Raw genomic sequence first — 13,920 nt, forward strand, 5'->3', positions numbered from 1 at the left:
CTGCCCTATGAGTCTGCTGGGCCTTTAAGGCCTGTAATTACACACCTGTGGCCTATCAGGCCCACAGGGTAGCGCCCCAATTTTTTTATAGTTTTTTTCTTTTCTGCTTTATTTTCTTCTATTTATTTTTGCGTAGTTTTTTGTATATTTTTTTCTTTTCTGTTATATTTATTTTCTTCTATTTATTTGTGAGTAGTTTTTCATCTAGTTTGCCAAAATTCAACATTTTTTCTTTTCTGCTTTATTTTCTTCTATTTATTTTTGCGTAGTTTTTTGTATAGTTTTTTCTGTTCTGTTATATTTATTTTCTTCTATTTATTTGTGAGTAGTTTTTCATCTAGTTTGCCAAAATTCAACATTTTTTCTTTTCTGCTTTATTTTCTTCTATTTATTTTTGCGTAGTTTTTTGTACAGTTTTTTCTTTTCTGTTATATTTATTTTCTTCTATTTATTTGTGAGTAGTTTTTCATCTAGTTTGCCAAAATTCAACATTTTCAGAGTTCATTTTGTAGTGATTTTCAATTCACGGTCATTTTGTAAACGATTGAAAAATAGCAAATATAATTTTTTTTCTTTTCTGCTTTATTTTTTCTTCTATTTATTTCTGAGTAGTTTTTTCTTTTCTGCTATATTTATTTTCTTCTATTTATTTTTGAGTAGTTTTTTATATAGTTTTTTTTTCAGCTATAGTTTTTCTTTCTTTTCTGCTATTTTTTCTTTTCTGCAAAACTTGATGGTCAAAGTCTGGAGTTATAACTTAAAAAAAAAGAAATGTCGACGTGCAATTAGTTTTTGCCATAACAGAAGAAGTCCGGAGTTGTAATAAGTTATTAAAAATAAAAAAGAGGTGCAATGCTCGTTAATTTGCTTCAAGCCTTTCGGAATAGTGTAAACTGCACTGCGCATAGCTCCGTGCAGTCTACCGTATTCTTGAAGGCTTGAAGCTAAGCAACGTGAGCATTGATCCTCTTCTTCATCGTCTCTGCACTCAGGGCTTATAAACCGCTCCTAGTCCCTCTCACTTCGCGAGGTGGGACTAAAAAACAGCTTACGTCTGGTTCATCCATGAATCGGTACTAAAGGTGCTCGTGGGGCCCCAGCCTTACCTGACACAACCTCATTAGTACCGGTTCGTGGTACGAACCGGCACTAAATGGTGATGGTGGGGCCATAGCCTGACCGGAGGCTGACACAGCCTCTTTAGGTACAAAAAATTACAAACTTTCTGTTAGTGCCCGTAGTTTTCAAATTTGAATAGTTTAAATTTTGAATTATTTGAAATTAGTGTGAATTTGTTTGCACATAAAATTTCTTCGCGTTTCAAATGCCAAAACACATAACTACCCTAACTATTACAGAGATTCCCCTCTGGGTGCGAAACACAGAAGAAAGTGATGGTAGCTAGTGAAGCCGATCACATCCCAGATCTTTGGGTGTGAAACTTTTTCTTCGCGTGTGTCCCTTTGCGCCGTAACCATGGAAAATCTTCATCATTTAACGGGATGCTTGGGTCAATATTCACTATGAATGGAGCAATTTCATCAAACTTTTCATAATCTTCTGACTTGTCTGTCTTGTCATCCACTTCCACGATGTTTCTCTTCCCAGAAAGAACTATGTGCCGCTTTGGCTCATCGTACGATGCATTCGCTTCCTTATCTTTTCTTTTTCTTGGCTTGGTAGACATGTCCTTCACATAGAAAACCTGTGCCACATCATTGGCTAGGACGAATGGTTCGTCTGCATACGCAAGATTGTTGAGATCCACTGTTGTCATTCCGTACTGCGGGTCTTCCATTACCCCGCCTCGTGTCATATTGACCCATTTGCACCGAAACAAAGGGACCTTTAAACCACGTCGATAGTCAAGTTCCCATATGTCCTGTATATAACCATAATATGTTTTCTTTCCCGTCTTGGTTTCTGCATCAAAGCGGACACCACTGTTTTGGTTGGTGCTCTTCTTATCTTGGGCGATCATGTAAAATGTATTACCATTTATCTCGTACCCTTTGAAAGTCATTATATTCGAAGATGGTAACTGGGACAGCAAGTACATGTCATCTTCAATAGAGGTGTCATGCATGGTACGTGTCTGCAACCAGCCGGCGAAACTCCTGGTTTGTTCACGTGTAATCCAGTCATCAGACCGCTCCGGGTGTTTGGAGCGTAGCAAATTCTTGTGTTCATCCATATACGGAGCCACCAAGGCGGAATTCTGTAGAACTGTGTAGTGTGCTTCAGTGAGAGAATGTCCGTCCATACATATTATTTGTTCCCCTCCTAGCGTGCATTTTCCATCCAGTCTGCCCTTATGCCGCGATTTAGGAACACCAATCGGCTTAAGGCCAGGAATAAAGTCAATGCAAAACTCAATGACCTCCTCATTTTGATGGCCCTTGGAGATGCTTCCTTCTGGCCTAGCACGGTTATGAACATATTTCTTTAAGACTCCCATGAACCTCTCAAAGGGGAACATATTGTGTAGAAATACAGGACCCAAAATGTTAATCTCTTCGCATAGGTGAACTAGGACGTGCGTCATGATGTTGAAGAAGGATGGTGGGAACACCAACTCGAAACTGACAAGACATTGCACCAAATCATTCTGTAACCTTGGTATGATTTCTGGATCGATTACCTTCTGAGAGATTGCATTGAGAAATGCACATAGCTTCACAACGGCTAATCGAACGTTTTCCGATAGAAGCCCCCTCAATGCAACCGAAAGCAGTTGCGTCATAATCACGTGGCAGTCATGAGACTTTAGGTTCTGGAACTTTTTCTCTGCCATGTTTATTATTCCCTTTATATTCGACGAGAAGCCAGACGGTACCTTAATACTGAGCAGGCATTCAAAGAAGATTCCTTCTCTTATTTGGTAAGAGCGTAGCTTGCATGACCCTGATGTATGCCGTCTTCTCCGTGCATACGTTGTTGGTCCTCCCGTGCCTCAGGTGTATCTTTTGTCTTCCCATACACGCCCAAGAAGCCAAGCAGGGTCACGCAAAGATTCTTCGTCACGTGCATCACGTCGATTGCGGAGCGGACCTCTAGGTCTTTCCAATATGGCAGGTCCCAAAATATAGATTTCTTCTTCCACATGGGTGCGTGTCCGTCAGCGTCCTTTGGAACAGGTTGTCCGCCAGGACCCTTTCCAAATATCACCTTCAAATCCTTGACCATATCATGTACATCAGCACCAGTACGGTGGCGAGGCTTCGTCCGGTGATCCGCCTCACCTTTGAAATGCTTGCCTTTCTTTCTTACGGGATGCCTGCTCGGAAGAAATTGACGATGTTCCAGGTACACATTCTTCTTACAACTATTCAAATATATACTATTGGTATCATCCAAACAGTGCATGCATCCGCGGTATCCCTTGTTTGTCTGTCCTGAAAGGTTACTGAGAGCAGGCCAATCATTGATGCTCACGAACAGCAATGCCTTTAGGTCAAATTCTTCCCCCATGTGCTCATCCCACGCACGTACACCTGTTCCATTCCACAGTTGTAAGAGTTCTTCAACTAATGGCCTTAGGTACACATCAATGTCGTTGCCGGGTTGCTTAGGGCCTTGGATGAGCACTGGCATCATAATGAACTTCCGCTTCATGCACAACCAAGGAGGAAGGTTATACAAACATAGAGTCACAGGCCAGGTGCTATGGTTGCTGCTCTGCTCCCCAAAAGGATTAATGCCATATGCGCTTAGACCAAACCATACGCTCCTTGCGTCATCTGCAAACTCCTTCCCGTAATTTCTTTCGATTTTTCTCCACTGCGACCCGTCAGCGGGTACTCTCAACTTTCCGTCTTTCTTACGGTCTTCTCTGTGCCATCGCATCGCCTTGGCATGCTCTTTGTTTTGGAACAAACGTTTCAACCGTGGTATTATAGGAGAATACCACATCACCTTGGCAGGAATCTTCTTCCTGGGGCGCTCGCCCTCGACATCACCATGCTCATCGCGGCTGATCTTATAGCGCAATGCACCACATACCGGGCAAGCGTTCAAATCCTCGTACTCACCGCGGTAGAGGATGCAATCATTAGGGCATGCATGTATCTTCTGCACCTCTAACCCTAGAGGGCAGACAGCCTTCTTTGCTTCGTATGTACTCTCGGGCAATTCGTTGTCCTTTGGAAGCATATCCTTTATCATTACCAGCAACTTTCCAAATCCCTTGTCAGATACACCATTCTCTGCCTTCCATTGCAGCAATTCCAGTGTGGTGCCCAGCTTTTTCTTGTCACCTACGTAATTCGGGTACAACAATTTTTTGTGATCCACTAACATGCGCTGCAACTTCTTCTTCTCCAAATCACTTGCGCAGTTTCTCTTTGAATCGGCAATGGCCCGACCTAGATCATCAACGGGCTCATTTGATGCCTCTTCTTCAGCTTCTTCCCGCATTGCCGGCTCAGCTTCTTCCTGCATTACCGGCTCAGCTTCTTCCCCCATTGTTGTATCATCGTATTCAGGGAACCCATGGCCAGGATAGCTGTCGTCGTCCTCTTCTTCTTCATTGTCTTCCATCATAACCCCTCTTTCTCCGTGCTTGGTCCAAACATTATAGTGGGGCATGAAACTGGACTCAAACAGGTGGACGTGAATGGTTCTTGACGTAGAGTAATTGCGACCATTCTTACAGCCAGCACATGGACAAGGCATAAAACCATCCGCCCGCTTGTTTGCCTCAGCCGCAAGCAGAAAAGTATGCACGCCCTCAACGAACTGGGGAGAGCATCGGTCATCATACATCCATTGCCGGCTCATCTTCATTACACAACACCGAATAGACCAAATTAATACAAGTTCATACATAAAGTTCATACAACACTTAAATGCAACAAACAAATAACTCTCTAGCTAAAGCATTTAAATGCAACAACAAATGCGATCAAGATCGCAACTAAGGTAACAATTGATCCAACAGCATAATGATACCAAGCCTCACTATCGATGGCATATTTTCTAATCTTTCTAATCTTCAAGCGCATTTTCTCCATCTTGATCTTGTGATCATCGACGACATCGGCAACATGCAACTCCAATTCCATCTTCTCCCCCTCAATTCTTTTCAATTTTTCTTTCAAGTACTAATTTTCTCTTTCAACTAAATTTAACCTCTCGACAATAGGGTCGGTTGGAATTTCCGGTTCACATACCTCCTAGATAAAAATATCTATGTCAACTTGATGGGCATAATTTGTCATAAACACGAAATGCAACAAATAGTTTTAAAAGAGAATATACCACATCCGAATCATAACAAGGACGAGGGCCGACGGGGACGGATATCAAAACCATGGCACTATGTATAACAAACAACGTACGGGTAAGATAATTATTATATGAGTAACTATATATCCAAATCACACAAACATCAATTTTTTATATAAAATTTCATGAACAAGAGGCTCACCACAAGGTGGTGCCGGCGACGGGACGGTGCGGGGCGATCGAAGGTGGTTACGACGGAGATTTAGAAGGCACTAAGTAAACCACACCTACATATGCAAACTAAGTGTTATTTTGACCTCAAATTGCATATAAATCAAATACTACCACATATAATTCCTCCCAAATTACTAAAACCCACAATTAATCACTATATAAACCAATGCAAGAGCTAATCTAGCAATGAGAGATGAAAGGACAAAGTTGCTAACCTTGGTGATCATTTGAATGGATGAGGGCCTACAAATCTTGACAAATTTGGGGCAAATTTTGTGATGAACTCGAGAGGAAGAAGGGAAGAACAGAGGAGAGGGAGAGGGGAAAGGGGGAAGAACAGAGTGCGGGTGGACGAAGGATTTATATAGGACGACCTTTAGTACCGGTTCGTGCCACGAACCGGTACTAAAGGTGCTGGAAGGGCCCCACTCTGACAACATCCTGCCACCACTCTCATTAGTACCGGTTCGTGGCACGAACCGGTGCTAAAGGTTTGCCACGAACCGGTACTAAAGAGCTCCTTCCGGCTAGCCGTTGGAACCGGCACTAATGGACACATTAGTGCCGGTTCTGTTACAAACCGGGACTAATGTGTCTCACATTTGACCCTTTTTTTACTAGTGGAATCGTGAGGCAAATCGAGGGGACGGCAGTGCTTGGCAAGTGAGTGCCCCGCACTTATGTGCCCCTACGAATTTCCGCATGGTTTGGCGTCAAATATGGATGAATAATGATCTATTGATCTTACAATCTGGAGATGATCGCATAGGAAAATAGGGAGATGATGGCTAGCTTTCGCTCCACTCCCCTCCCCCCCTAAGTCCTCTCCGGTGAACGCTAGCCTTCTCCGGCATGACGTGCAGTGGATCCGACTCTAAGAAGTCTGAGTTCGTGGACTGAGGCCTCATCCCATGCGGGGTAGAAGAGAATATGGCCGTCCACAACGGCTCTACGTCGCTCCCAGGAGAAGTGCGCCCGCCCACAGTCAAAATCAATCCAGCAGGAATCCATTGTGTCTGCTCAAATGGCGCCTGGATCCACCAGGGTTGGTGGCTCTAGGTACGTCACAACAGCCTCGTTGGAAGTGGTGACCACCCCACAACGGCGCAACCTTGGTATGGTAGTGGAACCCTGATGACCCATAAACAATAGGGGATCTATCGTAGCATTTTTTAAAAGAGTGTCGAACCCAACAAAGAGCAGAGAGAATTGACAAGTAGTTTTCAATGATGTTTCACTGTAAACGATGTAGAGAAGGTGTGTCTAACATCGTGCGGAGGGCATGTGAAGGGGTGTCTCTGGCGGATGCCGCGGGATTTGTTTGGAGTTGGTCTTCAATGGATCTGTTTGGATCCTGTTTGTTTTTCGTTCGGGTGTTTCTAGGTTGGATCCTTTTGATCTATACACGTCTTCATCAACGATGATTACTGTTCTGTTCCACTAGTCCTATGATGCTTTAGCGACGACTTTCTCATTGTCTATATAACATGGTTTGCCCAGCTTTGGTAAGTGAAGAGCGATGATGGTGGTGTGCCTTCAGATCGCTTTAGTCTTGTAGTCGTTACTAAGTGGTTTATAGATCTAGATGTAATTTTCGTTACTCTTAGTATTATTTGTACTCACATAATTGATGAGAAATAGACCAGGAATTCTTTTCATAAAAAAAAGTCTCAATGGACTGCGCCGAACGACAGATGTGCATTGCGTCGCGATTCGCACGTGGCAGAGGCGATGGAACACGATCACATCGGACGGCCAATAGATATATGTAAAATAGCCCCAGAAATCAAGAAAGTTACACGTCATATCCGCCGTAAAAAACAGCAAAATATCTTATCTGGCATGCCTCATCTTCTCCCACAGAAAAATGTTTTTTTCTCTATAAATACCCTCAACGCCTGCCCACACCAATTGCGGCCACACCACCACCGCCTCGCAAATAAAACCCACGTGTCTGTCCTAACCATACCGGCCACCGTACCATCTGAGCAACGCTCTGCGCTCGCTACAATGGCGACACGGGCACAGCGAGCTCTCATCTCCCTCCTCGCCCTACTGCTCGTCTCAGTTAACGGTAAGCTGCAGTCCAATCCATCCATGGACGCACGTCCAAGCGCAATTCAAGTTCGTTCAAATCTTCTGGTCAGTTTACTTGGTTTGCTAATGGTTGGTCACTGATTCTTCAGGTGTGGCGTCCAAGTCGTTCGCCATCACCAACAACTGCGAGTACACGGTGTGGCCGGGCATCCTCTCCAGCGCGGGCTCCCCGGAGATGGACAGCACAGGCTTCGTGCTCGCCCCGGGGGAGTCGAGGACCATGCCGGTTCCCGCGGGGTGGTCGGGGCGGCTCTGGGGCCGGACGCTCTGCTCCACGGACCCCGCCGGCAAGTTCGCGTGCGTGACCGGCAACTGCGGCTCCGGGCGGCAGGACTGCGGCGGCGGCGGGGCCGCGCCGCCCGCCACGCTGGCGGAGTTCACGATGGACGGCAACGACGGCATGGACTTCTACGACGTGAGCCTGGTGGACGGGTACAACCTGCCGATGCTGGTGGCGCCGGAGCAGGGCGCACCCGCCGCGGCGGGTGCGGGCGCGGCGGGCGGCAACTGCGCGCCGACGGGGTGCGTGGTGGACTTGAACGGCGCGTGCCCGGGCGACCTGCGAGTGTCGTCGACGACGGCGGGGGCGGGCGGCGGCGTGGCGTGCAAGAGCGCGTGCGAGGCGTTCGGGACGGCGCAGTACTGCTGCAGCGGCGAGTACGGCAGCCCCGGCACGTGCCGGCCGTCGGCCTACTCGCAGTTCTTCAAGAACGCGTGCCCGCGCGCCTACAGCTACGCCTACGACGACGCCACCTCCACCTTCACCTGCGCCGGCGGCGTCTCCGCCTACGCCATCACCTTCTGCCCCAGCACCACCAGGTACCCACCCCACGCGTCACCGAGATGTCCGTCGTTCTTGAACCTTTTTGTCAAACCAAAAGACAAGTGCCTTTCCATGGCTCCCAAAAGCAAATGGAAAACATCTTTTGACCTCTAGATAGCCCCGGACGCGGTGGTGCTGCACCGCTGTCCGGTTGACGTGCACGGCGCACCGACGAGCCGAGCCGGCCAACAACGACCTCGCCGCATCCGTCCGAGAGCGCCCGGTCGGTACCCCGCATGCCGCCGATCGAACAGTTCCAAACCAAATCGCCCCTGCCCACGGCAAGTCGATTAGTCGACCGTCGTCTCTCGCACCGGACACGCAACGTGTTATCCCGTCACGACCTACACTCTCCTCTCCGTGACTTATTTTCAAATGATAGGAGCTGACTGTTGCACTGACGTGTACGCATGCACACTCCATATTACTATACCATTAACATTTCGTGCTGACGGTACGTTTCATTTATATGTGTTGTGCAGCGTGAAGTCGGCCGGGTCGAACCCGCAGGCGCCGGCGGGCCTGCCGCTGATCAACGGCACGATGGTGTACCAGGGGGGCGACCAGTTCGCCGGAGCGGCCGCAGCCGCGCGGCCGCCGCTGGACCTCGCCGCCGTCCTCGCCGGCGTGGCGGCGCTCGCGCTCGCGCGCCCCATGCTGCAGTGATCGACCACTCAACAGTGCCGCCGGCCGCGGGCCATGACATGAGATAATCATGCCTGCGACTGATGCGCACGCGCACCCACCCAAAACAGAGAGAGGACATGGGGACGAAACGGACGCGTGACCTGCCGGCCGGCCGACCTGACGGTGCGGTGGGCCCACGCGATGTGAGATTTGAAATTTGCTGAAGAGACGAAACGCACGTATGGACGGGCATGCAGGAGCTCTGCTCCCTGTTGCGGCTCGGCGGCAAAGAAATGCATGGCTCTGGATTAGTTAGGCTAATTTGAAAATTGGTGTACTACATCAGACAGTTTTATAGGTATTTTCTATGTTTTATATGATCAAACAAGTGGACTTAGTTTCATCTTTTTAATATGTTTGGGTTTGTAAATTACTGACCATTGGAACCTGGTGGACGTGGCGTGATGTGTACGAATCTTGAAATGTATAGTTGCAGTTTAGGGTGTATGTTTATGGACAGATGCATACATAATAATCGTCTTTGTCTTTGGTTTTGCTATTTTCTTTTATTTACGGGGAGGTTTGCTATTTTCCAGCTACATTAAACTTTTTTGTTGCGTCTGTCACTTTTTCCTTCTTCCGTCCTTCTTCTCAAGTGCGCGAGATGAAGAGGCCGGACCTCGCCGGAGAAAACCAGCCCCACTATCTATCTTAAGGAAAGCAACATCTCGATCATCTATCTTATGGGAATCATCAGCTCCATTATCCATCTTAGGGGTGGCGGAGGGGGGATGCAGCGGATAGCCGGAGGTTTTCGACGGTGGTACGGGGATTAGAGGGATGGCGGGGGCGATGGCCAGAAACGAGATGCGGGAGGTTGAGGGGACGACGGGGCAACGAGACTTTGCGCAGTAGCGTCCGCCGGTCATGGGGGGTGGAGGCAAGTGGATTGGGTGGGGTAGGTCGGGGGTTGCAGAGAAGGATGAACCAGATCGTGGCTTAAAGAGAAACACGCTTGGGAGGAAGAAGACGACATGTGAGCGATTGGATGAGGATTGGACGGACGGATAGGAAATAAAGTACCTAATATGAAGCGTTTTTTCACGTACCTGACGTGTACACACATCCCTGTTTCTTTCACTCTTTTGCCTTTTCTCGCTTTTCTTGAGCTTTTCATGTTTGTCGAAAGAATAACTTTTCATGTGTTCCCCATATAACAATTAACAAATAGAGGCTAAGTATGACGATTGTATGCGATCATTGCTGTTTTCAGCAGTTGATCCGTAGTGGTGTTTCAATGTCAAGACGGGTTGACAGCGATCGGGCCAGTATCTTTGTATCCAGTCTCCAACTGCTTTAAGTATTCTCTCAAAAGAAACTGCTTTAAATTTATGCTGTTGCTGTTCACGTATGTCACCCAAATTATGTCTACGGAGGCGGTAAATGAGGTGGGTAAATGAGGTCTCTACTAGGAAAACACTTGCTCGCTGCGCATTACTGATTTACTGTCAGGTGACCCAGTAACCATCAATGGTGACTCTAACAGACCGTCTAGCTTTAGCAAATTCTGAGTATAGATAGTGTTGCCACGTCTTGTGATAACACGCGAGAACGTAACAGCCACATCTTCAAACAGGCTCGCAACCCATTTTATAGATAAAGCACATACCAAAGTAACAGTGACATCGGTAGCCCTTAATCCCACGACGCAATTCCACATAGTTTGTGAATGTCATAGCACATGCTACTTGTGCCACCTCCCATAGGCCTTCCGCTCAAGCCACTCGCACGGTCTCTTCAATCACAAGACACATTTCTCACCATTGGATCTCAGGTTCGATGGCTTCTGGAGCTCTTGAACATTTTGCGAAGAAGTTATCCGAGAGTCAAAATTTCGCGTAGGTACAATAGATTTCGACGAGCCGTTGGATCTGATCCAACGGCCCAGAAGTCCGTATCACGCTATCATCTAAGTGCTGGTAGCAACTGATATTTTCCCTTCCAACCACCATGACCATATGCTCATGCAGAGTTCAACAACAACTCGCGAAACAGAGGAGCAACAGGAGGTCCGTACTCATGTCTTTTTTTCAGTTTGTCCTCCTTTCGATGAGTTCAGAACGGGAGGCGTTTTCTAGGGGGCGTTTCAGTGGAGATGGAGAAATAGAGACAAACCTTCCATGACCTCAACAAGGCCTGGAAGGTCGCCGTGCCCATGCACACCACCGTCATCCAGCACATGTCTTCCACCGCCGCTTTCAGCCAGCTCCCGCGGGTATGACGGTCGACTTTACGGTGTGGATGCCACGAACCAGATAGTACTCCCTCCGTTCGGAATTACTTGTCACAATGGACGAGTAATTCCGAACAGAGGGAGTAGTACGCTCCGACGTATCCGTGTTCATCGACCGTATCATGGCTGCTTCCGTGATTGAACGAGCAACAAGTTCATAATCATGCCGGCGGTGTTGACGACGGAAGAAATAACCACCGAAACTGAACCTAGTCACACTGAACTTAACAGTCAAAACTAAACCTACTGTCGACACTGACTTAACTGTTGAAACTGAACTTGGACAAGTTTAACACTCGCACGGAGGGCGCCACCTACCGCCGTCGGCGGCAGCCGGAGCTGATGCTGAACGGGAACACCCGCGCATACACATGCGGCAATTGCCGTCTTGCGGCCACGTGCTCGGCTTCCTGGATCTCTACGCTTGCAGCGGGTCAGGGCCCACCGACCTGCAGTGACAACGGCCCGCCGCCGTCGGCCATCTCAGAGCTTCATGTCCTTTTCCATCCATCGACGATCTCCTTCCACTTCCTGAAGCGGCTCGTGGAGCCACCGGTACGCCGCCTGCACCGTGGTGTCGTAGCCCCAAGGCGCGGTCTCCGTCCCTCCGAGGTACTCCTCGTTGGAGGAGTGTCTGGACAGGACAACACGTCCAGCACCAACATCACCAGCGTTGTCAGGGTTGTCCAGGAACTTCCCGAAGGAGACGGCGACCACGGGCTCCTCCGCCCATAACGCCTGCAACCCCGTGTCACCGGCGGCGGTGCTAGAGTCCGGGTACTAGTAAAGTAGTAATACCGGGAAACGTACGCCTGCACCATCCCTTGATTACTGCTTGATGGCAGCCCATCGTTGGCGAACGGGTAGTTTTTGTTAGAAGGGAGAGAGAGAGATTTGGTGGAATAGTTCATCGTATTGCTTGAGCCTCGTGGGCATATATATAGGAGTACATGATCTACTTGGAGTACAAGGCAAGCCAGAATATTTCCTAGTCTAACCTATGTTTTCTAATACAATCACGTTACTCAACATCCCCCCGCAGTCACAACGGTAGCGACGCAGACGGTGAGACTGGAGAAGAATCCGAAGGCAAGCCGACGGACACCCCCCACAGTCGTAACGGTCGACGCATCGCAGAGTCATGGCTGGAGTGGAAACAAACGAGGTTGCTCAAGCAGGCGACAACCCTTGGTACCGTTTGTCGATGTAGCCGAGAGCGTGGGTGGCGGAGCCGTGGTCGAGGTAGCCGTGCAAAGAATGCCGTGGTCGATGTTGAGTCAGGGTGGCCGGTGTTGAGGAAGTCGCCGTGGAGCCGCGGGCGCAAGAGGGCGTCGAGTTAGCATGGGCGCAGTGGTGCCGAAGTAGGGGTGCGCCGGGAAGAAAATGTTGTTGACGACGCATCGCGGCGGGTTTCCCAAGCCCGGGGACACATTGTGGACGAAGGCACGCACCGGTGTTGCCAGCACGGAGCATGCGTAGGCGGATGAAGACGAAGTTGACGAAGCGCCGACCAGGCTTGCCAGGCTCGGGGACACGTCGTGGATGAAGGCACGCATCGGTATTGCCAACACCGGGCATGCGTAGACGAGGGACCTGCATGAGCTGTACGCCATGTTGGAGAAGTCGGAGGGGCCAGCAGAGAAGAACTCAACGACGATTGCGGCGTCCATCTGCGCGGGGCCGATGTCACTAACGGTGGTCGGAGTAGACGAAGTTGTCGGGGTAAATGACGACGACGCTGGCGATGGGCTGGTGCTTGGACAAAGATGAAGGGGGTGGACGGGCGGCAGCGGCGGCTACGAAGGCAGCGACGGCGGCGGCTAGGTTAGGAGTGCGGCGGCGATGCTCGAAGTAGGCGAAGAATCCTGACAGTGTGATGAAGACCGGCGCGGACGGTGGCGTTCCCGCGCCAAGGAAGACGGCGCGGTGCATATCATGGGAGGTCGACGCGTGATGGGTGTGGAGCGGACCGCGGGCCGCGGCGCTACAGCCCGAAGGGGCGACGCATCGGCGGTAGGAGGGTCGGGGCGATGGCGGGGACCGCGAGCTGCGACGCTGCGGACCGAAGGGGCGACGCAACAACGGTTCGCGAGTCGGTGCAACCGCGTGGACGGCCTCGGGGCGGCGGCGGGGACCGCGTATCACGACACGACGACCCAAAGGAGCGAGCAGTGGCGAGGCACGAGTCGATGCAGCCGCGAGGAGAACCACGGGGCGGCGGCGCTGCGGCCCGATGGGGCGACGCAGTGGCAGCCCGATGCTCGATCGGTGGAGAAGCGCGCTAAACTCGGGGACGATCTTCACGGGACCTGCGGAGGCGCGTGTAACCGACGGGCCAGGTCGGTCGCGCGGCGTAGATGAGGCGGATCATGGAGGCGAGCGGGTGATTAAGCCGATCGCGCGCGAGGTAGGGGACGCCGCTTGGTGGAGGCGTGGTGGTGGCGGAGTCCGAGATGAAGCCAACGACGGCGGATGGCGTGAGACGTCGTGCGGACGAGCTTGTCAGCACTGGCACCCGGGCTGCCAAAGCAACGCCGGCGCCTGGGCAGCGAGGCCCGAGCGACCAACGGAGTAGCGGCGCCCGAGTTGAGGCAGCCGACGAGCCTGACGCAGCCGTCCC

At 50.0% G+C, this 13,920-nt stretch overlaps 1 protein-coding gene across 2 annotated transcripts; it reads left to right on the forward strand.

Annotated features, from left to right (window-relative positions):
- The first annotated feature begins 7,381 nt into the window (after positions 1 to 7,381).
- LOC119312481 (thaumatin-like protein 1b) lies at positions 7,382 to 9,556 on the forward strand. 2 transcript variants are annotated; one of them, XM_037588213.1, is made up of 3 exons: positions 7,382 to 7,534; positions 7,647 to 8,376; positions 8,863 to 9,556. In XM_037588213.1, exons 1-3 carry the CDS (start codon positions 7,471 to 7,473, stop codon positions 9,044 to 9,046), a joined length of 978 nt encoding a protein of 325 aa, XP_037444110.1. In that variant the 5' UTR covers positions 7,382 to 7,470; the 3' UTR covers positions 9,047 to 9,556. The 2 variants fall into 2 exon arrangements, with proteins under 2 accessions (XP_037444110.1, XP_037444111.1); XM_037588214.1 differs by lacking the exon at positions 8,863 to 9,556 and adding an exon at positions 8,522 to 8,854 and having other exon boundaries at positions 7,647 to 8,484.
- Positions 9,557 to 13,920: the final 4,364 nt, after the last annotated feature.

The sequence above is a fragment of the Triticum dicoccoides genome, chromosome 5B (genome assembly GCF_002162155.2).
Source record: "Triticum dicoccoides isolate Atlit2015 ecotype Zavitan chromosome 5B, WEW_v2.0, whole genome shotgun sequence".
NCBI lineage: Eukaryota > Viridiplantae > Streptophyta > Magnoliopsida > Poales > Poaceae > Triticum > Triticum dicoccoides.

What these genes read in the sequence shown, in the direction of transcription:
- LOC119312481 (XM_037588214.1), top strand. Translation starts at nt 7,471, where the DNA reads ATGGCGACACGGGCACAGCGAGCTCTCATCTCCCTCCTCGCCCTACTG. An exon ending in ACTGCTCGTCTCAGTTAACG is followed by an intron (nt 7,535 to 7,646) that starts GTAAGCTGCAGT and finishes CTGATTCTTCAG; the next exon opens with GTGTGGCGTCCAAGTCGTTC. An exon ending in AGCAAATGGAAAACATCTTT is followed by an intron (nt 8,485 to 8,521) that starts TGACCTCTAGAT and finishes GTGGTGCTGCAC; the next exon opens with CGCTGTCCGGTTGACGTGCA.